This window comes from Mytilus californianus, unplaced genomic scaffold (genome assembly GCF_021869535.1).
Source record: "Mytilus californianus isolate M0D057914Y unplaced genomic scaffold, xbMytCali1.0.p SCAF_9, whole genome shotgun sequence".
Classification (NCBI taxonomy): domain Eukaryota; kingdom Metazoa; phylum Mollusca; class Bivalvia; order Mytilida; family Mytilidae; genus Mytilus; species Mytilus californianus.
In genome coordinates this window covers 21,836,418-21,848,897 of record NW_026262745.1, presented here as the reverse complement: position 1 = coordinate 21,848,897, position 12,480 = coordinate 21,836,418, and the positions used below count along the sequence as shown (strand labels likewise).

The 12,480-nt window shown below is 32.4% G+C and overlaps 1 protein-coding gene across 12 annotated transcripts in view; it reads right to left on the bottom strand.

Annotated features, from left to right (window-relative positions):
* Positions 1–12,480, bottom strand: part of LOC127714149 (probable phosphorylase b kinase regulatory subunit alpha) — a 79,379-nt gene that overhangs the window by 50,155 nt on the left and 16,744 nt on the right. For 9 of the 12 annotated variants that reach the window (XM_052220148.1, XM_052220152.1, XM_052220154.1 and 6 more), the window contains exons 13-16: positions 12,062–12,140; positions 10,291–10,425; positions 7,722–7,831; positions 5,210–5,354 (exon numbers count right to left, since the gene is read on the bottom strand). In XM_052220148.1, coding sequence (XP_052076108.1) covers positions 5,210–5,354; positions 7,722–7,831; positions 10,291–10,425; positions 12,062–12,140 — 469 coding nt within the window. Of the gene's footprint in view, positions 1–5,209; positions 5,355–7,081; positions 7,227–7,721; positions 7,832–10,290; positions 10,426–12,061; positions 12,141–12,480 lie in introns of all 12 variants that reach the window. The other 3 variants (XM_052220151.1, XM_052220149.1, XM_052220150.1) reach the window with 2 other exon arrangements.

Below are 12,480 nucleotides of genomic sequence, written 5' to 3'. Positions count from 1 at the left end.
AAGGAAAAACAGACAAACAAATGGACTGAGAAGACAGACTGATGGACAAACAGACAAACAAATGGACTGAGAAGACAGACTGATGGACAAAACAGACAAACAAATGGACTGAGAAGACAGACTGATGGACAAACTATAATGCCCCCTACTATTATAGATGAGGCAGAAAAACTAACACAATTGAAGTGATATAACATGCAGAATTTTTTAATGATACAACATTTGCATCTTTGATAGCTATTTTATTATTTTTAAGAATCTCAATTTATGTCAGACTTGAAAAGACCAATTTAACAATTTTTAAAAGATTGTTTTTAAAACATTTTAAGACATTCTATTCTGATAATTCCTTGCTAGAACTTTGTGTCTGTTGTCCCTTGGTTGTTAATTTTTAGGCCCCGTCTTTTTAAGGCCCCTGTGCAAGTTTAAATCCTGCTGTCCTGCTAGTCAACAATCGTGTTTATACCATACATTTGTCCATTATCAATATGCTATTTTGTGATGATTTTTTCTCATCCTATGATTTTGAAATACGCAAACTATTATAAATGTATGAATAAAGTCGTGGAGATGATCACACAAAATAAGGCTGTGATAAAAAAACACTAATTATTTCGTAAGACTGTGGTCTAGTGTACTTATGAAAAGAATTTGACAAACCAAAGCGCCATATATGAATAAACCGTTATTTGCTACATCTGAATGACAAGTGTCATTAAGAAAAATGAGGTACTCTTATTAATAAAGGGAAAATATATTATTTATCTAACATTACAAGAGTTTACTTTCAATAAAGTTTGCTGTTGAAAATCAAATGGACCAAAAGCAGACTTCATGCCTGGTTGGTTAGGAATTCTCCCAACAAATTACATAATTTAGAATTTTGGTATAGTTTACTCAAAACAGAAACATAACAGCAAGAATATGAAAGTTCTATGCCGATGCAGAATACAGCCAGACAAATTAAGACCTGAGTAAGAAGTCATGCATAAAGGAAGTGGAAACTTCAAATTATACAAAAAAAAGTGGTGGCCAAATTTGTGTGAGTAATGTTAAAAAGATAAGAATGCCCCAGTCAAACATACAATATAAAATAAGGAGATGTGGAAAGGTTGCCAATGAGACAATTATACATCCACCAGAGACCAAATGATGTAGATGTTAGAACAAGCATATACATACAAGCTTTGCAGCTGAAAATGTCACATAGGGCGCTATCCGATTAATAATACATTACATTCCTTCATGAATTGTGGTGTTATTTTAATGTTAATCAAATGAGTCCATGCTGCTTGGTGACAGATTAATCATACATAGAATAACAGATATTAACAAGAGTGCACACGCTGAAATGTCTCGCCTTCTTTACTAATCATTGATATTATGTTGATAGTCCTAAATATAAAGCTTTATTACAACTGTCACATAAACTTAACATTAACCAAGTAAACTAAACATTGACCAATGAACCATAAAAATGAGGTCAAGGTCAGATGAACCATGCTAGGCAGGCATGTACAGCTAACAATTCTTCCATACAACAAATATAGTTGACCTATTGCTTATAGTTTAAGAAAAACAGACGAAAACACAAAAACTTAACACTGAGCAATGAACCTTGAAAATGAGGTCAAGGTCAAATAAAACCTGCGTGACTGACATATAGATCATAAAATATTTCCATACACCAAATATAGTTGAACTATTGCATATAGTATTAGAAAATAAGATAAATGTGGATAGTGTCCACATGTGGACACAGATGATGCCCCCGCTTGCATATCATATAGTTATAAAGGGACATAACTGAAGAACGGTAAAAGTGACACTACCCAAATTTGAACTTGATCTGAGTTTTGTGGTAATAAGCATTGTGTGTAAGTCTCATAACATTTGGTTGAGGCTAACTTAAGTAGAGAACAGAAACTAAAAATTCAGCAATTTTTCTATTTGTAATGATGCATAACTCTAGAACGGTTGTGTATAAGTTTTACAACATTTGGATGAGACAAACTAAAAAATTCAGCAATTTTTATGTTTATAATGGGACATAACTCTAGAATGGTAAAAGTGTTGCCACCTAATTTCGTACTTAATCTGTATTATGTAGTAATTAGCATTGTGTATAAGTTTCATAACATTTGGTTGAGGCAAACTCAAGTTAGAGAACTGAAACAAAAAAAATGTACTTGATCTTTACTGAGTTTTGTTGGAATGAATATTGTGTATAGGTTTCACAATCTTTGGCTGGGGAAAACTTCAGTTACAGAATGGAAACTAAAAAATTTTGCAATCTTTCTATTTATAAAGGGGCATAACTCAATAATGGTTAAAGTGACACTACCCAAATTCAACTTGATCTGTGTTTTATCAGTGGTAGTCAAAATTAAACATTGCATTGTATAAAGCATTGATTGTAGTTGATTCAACTATAATCATGGTCAAAGGAAGATAACTCCAATTTTAAAAATATATTATATAAACTTGATATTTAGAAGAAAATAAAAATTTTGCAATTTTTCCTTTTATAAAGGGGCATAACTCTAGATCGGTTAAAGTGACACCACCAAAATTCAAACTTGATCTGTGTTTTGTGGTAATAAGCATTGTGTATAAGTTTCATAACATTTGGTTGAGGCAAACTTAAGTTAGAGAACGGAAACTAAAAATTATGCAATATTTCCTTTTATAAAGGGGCATAACTCTAGATCGGTTAAAGTGACGCCACCAAAATTCAAACTTGATCTGTGTTTTGTGGTAATAAGCATTGTGTATAAGTTTCATTACATTTGATTGAGGCAAACTCAAGTTAGAGAACGGAAACCAATTTCGGGACGTACGTACGTACGTACGTACGTACAGACGGACAAGGGTAAAACTTAATGCCCCCTCCGGTACGGCGGGGGCATAAAAAGACCAAAACTCAAAAACTTAACTTTGACCACTGAACCATGAAAATGAGGTCAAGGTAAGATGACACCTGCCAGCTAGACATGTACACCTTACAATCATTCCATACACCAAATATAGCTGACCTATTGCATGCAGTATTAGAAAGAAAGACCAAAACTCAAAAACTTAACTTTGACCACTGAACCATGAAAATGAGGTCAAGGTCAGATGACACCTGCCAGCTAGACATGTACACCTTACAATCATTCCATACACCAAATATAGTAGACCTATTGCATACAGTATAAGAAAAACAGACCAAAACACAAAAACTTAACTATAACCACTGAACCATGAAAATGAGGTCAAGGTCAGATGACACCTGCCAGTTGGACATGTACACCTTACAGTCCTTCCATACACCGAATATACTGGACCTATTGCTTATAGTATCTGAGATATGGACTTGACCACGAAAACTTAACCTTGTTCACTGATCCATGAAATGAGGTCGAGGTCAAGTGAAAACTGTCTGACGGGCATGAGGACCTTGCAAGGTACGCACATACCAAATATAGTTATCCTATTACTTATAATAAGAGAGAATTTAACATTACAAAAAATCTGAACTTTTTTTTCAAGTAGTCACTGAACCATGAAAATGAGGTCAAGGACATTGGACATGTGACTGACGGAAACTTCGTAACATGAGGCATCCATATACAAAGTATGAAGCATCCAGGTCTTCCATCTTCTAAAATATAAAGCTTTTAAGAAGTTAGCTAACGCCGCCGCCGCTGCCGCCGCCGCCGCCGGATCGCTATCCCTATGTCGAGCTTTCTGCGACAAAAGTCGCAGGCTCGACAAAAACAGTATCATGAATAACTTTTTGGATGGTTGAGAAGAAGTTATCCACAAATATATAATGTAATTAAAAGAAGAGCAGTTTTAGTTAGGAAAATACAAGAAGTAAAAGATGAGCAGCTTAAAAAATGATGTTTTATCCCATTCAAATGAAGAATATGATATTTTAAATGTTATTGAGATGACAAATGATGGAAATACTCTGTTGATGACATGCTGACAGAACCTTATTTCAAAATTATTCTAAATCTCTGGGTTTTTTATCAACACAATTTGTATATAGAGATTTTTTCATTTCAGAAAACAGTGGGTAATGTTCTGAGCATCATGGTTGCATCTGTAACAGGTGAGCATGATTCTATTTAGAAAATCACATAGTCTCCTTGGAAATTACACCCAGGATCTCTGTGTTACAAGTCAGTGCTCTAACAGACTGAGCTAAAGAAGCACTTCCCTAGGTCAACAGCTTACAGTTAATTAAGTATCTACTACTCAAGAGAAGCAATCCTGTCACACTTCCCTCACCTCAAGAGTCATCATACCATTATGACTCTCACAACACATACCCTGGCTAGATATCATCTCTAACCACTGTGTGTTTTTAAGTTGGGCACCGACAAAATGCAACCGGAAAGCATGATTCTTACTAGAAAATAACATTGTCTCCTATGAGACTCAAACCAGGGACCTCTGATTTTGAAACCTACAAAATTTTTTCAGTTTAAAAAAGGTTTTTGAAGTATATCATGTATACAGAGTGTATAAAAAGACCAGCAAGATTATTAATATGCCCTAATGTTTCATTTATTTCCATAAAGCCAACAATTTCATTTTCTTTCTGCAGATTTAAAATACTAGATTCAGTCCATCCTTATGGTAACATACACATTACTTTCTTCATCTTTATATATTAAACAGAACTCTTTTGCAATTTTAATAAATCAGTTTTAGGGTAAACAACCTTCAAACATAAAACATTATAGTCACTAAGTTATTTTAAGTAAACAATCAGAAAAGTAAAAGATATGCATGTGCCTTGTCTACAATAAGTGTCATTAGCAAGCAAAATCGATATACTCTGAGTGTAATGATAATTTTGTTGCATACAATCTTTGACTTTAAGCTCTGTATTTAAGCAGAAAAGCATTGTGAGGTGCACTTTGTAAAGAATACAATATAACATTAACTGCAGCATATTTAATGAAATTCCATATTTGAAAATTGATTATCTGTTAAATTTGAAAAATCTCAATCTACTATTTAGTAACAATTTTTAGTAAAATTTTAGTGTGCTTTCTAAGCTCCCAATGCATTTTATAAAACCTTAAATTTATATAGTAAAACCCACTTTCCATTTTTGTTAAATAGTGAGTTGCAGAAATTTTGAGATTTTATTACAAGCACAAAACCAAAGCATCAAGAAACAATTTATTTGCTATTTTTAGAAGCACACCTAAAGATTCTTCAAGAACTGGAATGACAATGGTAGGTCTGCCAATCATTCTCCAATTATTAGAAACATAATTCAACTCATTTTTCAAAGCAAATACTTTATAATCCATATCTAGCGAAAGGTAAAACATGTGAGAGTCTATGTTCTGAAAGCAAAAAGTATAAACTATTGAAGAAATTAATTTAAACTAATTCAAGTCATCTTTTCTTTCATTTTTATACGACCGCAAAAAAATTTTTGGGATCGTATAATGGGCTGATGTCGTCATCGTCGTCCGAAGACACATTGGTTTCCGGACAATAACTTTAGTTAAGGTGAATAGATCTCTATGAAATTTTTTAAGAAGGTTCAATACCACAAAAGGAAGGTTTTTGATTCATTTTAGGGGTTATGGGGCCAACAGTTTAGGAATTAAGGGCCAAAAAGGGGCCAAAAACAAGCATTTTTCTAGTTTCCAGACAATAACTTGTGTGTAAGTGTATGGATCTCTCTGACATTGTACCACAAGGTTCCATATAACAAAGGGAAGGCTGTGATTGAGTTTGGGGTTAATTGCCCCAAACATGTAGGAATTAGGGGCCAAAAAAGGGCCAAAAACAAGTATTTTTCTAGTTTCCAGAGAATAACTTGTGTGTAAGTGTATGGATCTCCTTAAAATTGTACTACAGTGTTCCATACTACAAAGGAAAGGCTGGGATTGAGTTTTGGGGTTATTGCTCCAAGGGGGGTTTCAAAAAGTTGGGGGGGAGGGGGGGATTTTTTTTTTCTAATTTTTTAAGGGATTGATATTTTTTTTTCAAAATTTTTCAAATTTCGAATTTTTGAAAAGTTTCAAGAAGAAATTTTCAATTGCACAGTATTGCGCAATAGATTTGTAAGATCTTTGACCACATTTATTTTGTGTCAGAAACCCATATTATGTCAAAAATTTGATCACAATCCAAATTCAGACAGTATCAAGCTTGAATATTGTGTCCAAATTTGCCCAAACTGTTCAGGGTTCGACCTCTGCGGTCGTATCAGGCTGCGCTCAGTGAAGCATTTTATTTTAATTGAAATTGACTTGGAATACCAAAAAAAAAAACAAACAAAAAAAACCAGCAGAAAAGTATAAAAGTACTTCTGGATTTACCAAATAGTTTTTGTTTCAGGTGGTCCAAGTCCCAATTAAGGTAGACCCAGTACTCATTCAGGTGGACTGAACACTATTCATGAAAACCAAGTAATCAAACCTATCTTTCCATTTTAACTATAATTGTGTTTTAGTTTTTGCACTAATACAATAGTTTTAATCTAAATAAATGGAATGCCACAAACAACATATATCACTCTCTGGAGTTTCAGGGTTATGTGATAGAGATAAATCACTTTTAATATTAGTAATGGTAAAAAAATATACTTAGCTAGTTATATAAAAATAAGGAGATGTGGTATGATTGCCAATGAGACAACTTCCCACCAGAGTTAAAATAATGTGAATGTAAGCAATTTTAGATCATTGTGCATCCTTCAACAATGAACAAAAACCATACCCTATAGTCAGCTGTAAAAGGCCCTGACATGTCAAAATGGGAAAAAATTCAAAAGAGAAAACTAACAGACTAACTTATAACAAAAGAATTTAAGAAAAACAAAAATGACAGACATGAACCAACTACAGCCAATGAATTAAAGGTTTGTTCATTTATGATCTGTCAAAAATTAATTTTTAACAAAGGGAATGAATTATGCACTACAAAATGCAATAAAAAGCATATATTCTGTTCAATCAAATTATAAGTTTGCATTCCCTGCAATAAAATCAAGCTTCAAATGCTTAAAATACAATATAGTAAGTCAAATCAAAATTTTATTGGTGGGGTGTTTTCAAACCTAGCAATTTTGAAGATACTGGCATAATAAAAAGTGGTCTTCCGACCATTCTCCAGTGCACAGATAAGATATCTACATCTGTCTTGAATGCGTCACAACGCAAATCAATGTCACATGGAAGATAAAACTGAGTCTCATCAACAAACTGAAAATTAATATTATTTAATTACATCTTTCAATTAAAATTTTGTCAAACGTAAATAACAAGCTTAAGTAAAGGTTGAAATTCTAAACATGTGTTAAATCTTATGAACAGATTGGATATCTCAGTTTAATCAATAAAATATATATCTTTAAACATGTTAAACATATTAATGTCCCTTACAAATATTCATCAAGTTTTTTTTTTCTTTTCAACTACTATGAACTTAACTTTGACAATAAAAATAAAACTGAATTCTCTGTTTTACTTCTTCAGAATTCATTATTTTCTAAAATATTGAAAAAAATTCTTGATCTTATCAAATTTATTACAACACAGATGAACAAAGACAAATTATACATTGACAATATAATAGACTTCATTCTCTATTTATCCAGTTCTGGTTTCAATATTTACTTCAATTTTAAGAAAATTTCCTTATCTAATCAATTCTATGAACATCTGAACCAAGATAGGTAATATCATATTACAACATACCTGTGGTATAAAGGCCAACATCTGTTCATTCATTACATATAATTTACTTGTAGCTAACAAACCAACTTCACTAGAAGGTCTACCAGTTAATCCTAACTTCTTGTTTTTACCTACAATTATTTAATTACACCATTTTAGCAGTATACTAAATTGAATGTTTTCCATACCAGGTTATGGTATAAAATAGGTGAAAACAAATGGAATGTCTCTCCACATGGCAAATGAGAATTAAACCTTAACATGTGTCCATACGACATGATATCCCATTCTCATTTTCAAATATCTATGTTCAGTGAACTGTGAAATCATGCTCAAAACCCTTAATTTTACATGTAATTCAAAACGTTCAGTTTATAATGAATATGTGAACAATGTTTCAAGCTGATATTACCACAACTTCATGGTAAAATACCTTTACAAAAAACTTAAACCTGAGAATGTATTGATTTAAAACTTTCACATTTCCTTGTTTAGTGAACTATAAAATCTGGGTCAAAAACGTATTTTGGCATATTATTTATTTTCCAATCATAATAGACATGTGTATTAAGATTCAAGTTAATATGACCCCTACTCCATGGTAAACTACTTTTATCAAAACTTTAACCTGATACAGGACGGCGCACGGACAGATGGACGAAAAGATTCAAAAACCTAATGGCCTCCTACTATCATAGGCGGGTCATAAAAAGGGCTGTCATAATCCAGAGCAGATGTTCAAAGGCACAAATTCTGTCGGTAAAGGGTCAACCATAACAAAACAATTTATGAAGTGCAGCATATTGCTAAAAAAAAATTTAAACTTCCTTCACCTCATTAAATAATATCTTAATCTTTGACATTATACAAAATAAAATGCAAAGAAAAATCTATTTGGATTAAAATGTTTGGTACACAGTTCCTAGTCGAGATGAGATTAAGCAAGACTCCAAGACTTCATCTTTCGCACAACTGTATCTAGTCGTTATGATGGTTTATATCTATCAATGACTGATAGCTTGATTAATAAAGTACTAAATGTACTAGTTATGCAATAATACAGAAGTCAAATATATAAACTACATTAATTATTCATTATTGAATTAAATGACTGCAAGGTAAGCTGACAATAGAAGAGAAATATGATAAAATTTCTTATAAGGAGGATGGAATGGCTAAGAAAACTTTCATTTTCATGAAATTTTCTGCACAAGAAGACTTTAATTACAAACTAAAATGTAGCTGAACGATAACAAAAGTCATCTGTTATCTGAAATTACTCAATATACCATATATAATCAGATCAATATCTAGAAGTGAGGCTCATAATAGATAATAAAACTGTCCTTTTTATGAATTTCTTTATTAAAAGAACCAGAATCGGGCAAAAAAAAAGGTGAGTTAATAAGACCAGATATGCATAAAGTTTCTTGCAGGTTAAAAAGGCAAAATTACAATCAAAATTCACGTCATAGAGAAACTAACAAAACCAGGACAAAAAACCTAAATGACGAAAAGATAAACAAGTCTCCATAGCACTTTATAAAAAACTAATGACTAAGCAACACAAACCCCGTAAAATCTAGCAGTGATCTATGGTAATCCAAAAAGGAAAGTAGATCCTCCTACATATATTGCACTCATTGTGCTGCTAATGATAAGTACAATTTTGGTGATAAGTCTTGTGTCCATATCAAAGAACTGCGGAAAGAATTGTGGTTTTGACAATTGGAACATTCCACTGTTAGATACACCATAACGGTTGCAAACACTCTCTATAAAATACCATTGGCTGTTAAAGAGTAGATCTAAGTTAGATCTCCAGCAGCTAATTTTTTTTAAGATTAACATGCTAACTAAGTACAAAGAAAAGTGTTGATCTTAGTTAGGGCCAGGGGTCTTGAAATTTATTAATTTAATTTTTTTGGACTAGAAAGTCGACACTGAGTGTCAGTTTTATAATCCTAAAAAAATCAATCAATATTTTGTAACTGACAAAAGGGCATTGATAATTATGTCTGATCTTTGTAAATTTTCAGTTAAAAAAAGAGCTGCGCCATGAGCGCATGATATGCCTGTCGCTTGTTCAACTAATAAAGTTCCATAACTCCTCAATGTCATACCAGAAATTTATACAAAAAAACTAAAGGGATTTTATTTTAATAGACATAAACCAGTCACCAAAGTTTCATGAAAACTGCTCAAAGCATTTTTGAGTTATTGTTCAAAAACTGGAAAATCCCCCCCCCCTTTTTAGGAATAAAATCCCATAACTCAAAAACATAAATTCTGAAATTTATAAAAAACAAAAGGGAGCTTACCTCAATAGATATACACAATACACCAAAGTTTCATGAAAATTGGTTAAATAGCTTTTGAGTAATTGTCCGACATGTTGAGGACGGACAACGGTATACCATAATATGTCCCGTAAACGGGCGTATAAAAACATTCTTGACCAAAATCCCAAAACACATTTAGGTCAAGGACCTTTTAGTATCAGCAATGTCTGAAAAATATGATCTTTTCTGGACCCTTGGTTTGGACTCCTGCAGCTAAAATGTATAAGATAAACTTGGTAACTATATACCTAGTAAAGAGTAGATCTGAGTTAAGACTCTTGCAGGATAGACGTGTATTGGATTAACCTGGGAGACTGTCTGAACACTTATCCCATGCTCCTCTAACTTATCCTGCATCCAATTATCTTCTGCTAGTACTACGACTGAAAAAAAATATTGGCTATATATAGAAACTGGTGGTTTTTTTTTAAAGACTAAACAATTGTATTTAAAGTTTACTTTACATTTGTAAAGTTTTCATCATTCCATAATTTGCATAATGTGATTTTTTTTATTTTTGTGGTTGTGTGCTGATTGATACTTTAGTCTTAGATACATAATTTTTGAATTAGTTGTTACTGGCCTTCAACTACCTGTCAGTATCTGCGAGTACTCTCAGATCTGACTTTTTTGTTGTAGGGATGCATAAATACCCTGCCACGTCTGGTCTGTGTTTTTGTTTTTCTGCTGTGTATCAATCTGATGAGTTAAGCCCTTAACAACTGATTTTTACAGTTTGTTCATATGTTGTACTGTTACACCAATGTCCCAGGTTAGGGGAGGGTTGGGTGCCCGATAACATGTTTAACACTGCTACATTCTGTATGTGCCTGCCCCAAGTCAGGAGCCTGTAATTCAGTGGTTGTCATTTGTTCCTGTACATCATATTTGTATTTCGTTCATTGTTGTTTTGCATAAATCAGGCTGTTAATTTTCTAGTTTGAATTGTTTTACATTTGTCATTTGAGGGCCTTTTATAGCTGACTATGCAGTATGGGTTTTGTTCATTGTTGAAGGCCGTATGGTGGACTATAGTTGTTAACTTCTATGTCATTTGGTCTCTGGTGGAGAGTTGTCTCATTGGCATTTATATCACATCTTCTTATTCTTATAACAAATTTTCTCTGTTAAACTGTTTCCAATGTTTTTGTTCTTTGATTTTATCAAAGCAATTTTATTTGTTTTCAAAGACCTGTGGTTTGCCTTTAAATATACAATAAGAGGGGTGTTGATGGAAGAAAGGTGTAAGTGACTTGTCAACATATCTCTGTGCAAATCAATTCAACCTTTCGCACATTTCCATTGAGGTTTAAAACTTGTTGCGTTTTATTTTACAAAAAACTGCAAAGTGTACTCCCACCTTCAGTATGTGATAGTTTTTCAGTTACAAAGTCTATTTGTTTATAGCACATAGGTGTATACAAACTACTTAGATTTGTGAGAATGAGTAGAAACTAACAAACCAATCTACAAAAATAAAAAAAAATAGTATCCAATGAACAATATTATTATCAAAGAAAGTAGATAAAAAGTCAAATCTAAGATAACACAAGTACAGGTTTAACATTTAAACATAATGAACAAGACTTGTGGTTTGCCTTTAGCCTTTCATACATTGTTGTCTCATTGGCAATCATACCACATCTCCTTATCTTTAAAAGTAGAAGGTGATGCAAAGAAATCATTTTTATCCAAACAGCTAATAATATAGGATTATACAAGTTTGCCACAAATACATAACTAGAAAATAGATTAGAAGTAATCATTTTAACCTGAACTCTGATTATGACTCACTTACAATATCCACATTAACCAATTTTGAAGAGTTGCACATTTTAGCCCTTACCTCTGATAATACAGGTTTATACTTATTCAACGTCAATACATAATAAACAAGGAGATGATAAGCAATAATTTCTTATTCTGATCTTTTGTTGATATTGGATAAGACATCATTTTTTTGTACATCTTAAACACTAAATTATGAAATAATACTTTTTTATCTAATTATACAGTTACCTTGTACAACAATATCAGGTTTAGGTTCAGACACAAGTCTTCTGTTCAATGGATCTAGCTCTCCTGGTGACAGGAAACCCTGAAAATCAAACAAATCCCAAAATATGGGTTTAAGAAATTGTACAATGGCTTGTTCTTTACTCATATTAACTGAAACAAATCATTTTTTAATTTTAAATTATTCTAAAATGTTATATAGCTATAGTTCATTTCAACTTTTACATTTCAAAAACGCTAAATATTTTTTCAAGGTAATGACTGATAAAAAGAATGTAAAGCACCTACTAACATTATTTCAAATAGTTCCTATCAAGTTTCACACAGTTTACCTTTTACCAACAGTACTCCATACAACAGTGACAATAAAGTGATGGCAACCATAGCAATGTGGCTCAACAAACAGTACTCCATACAACAGT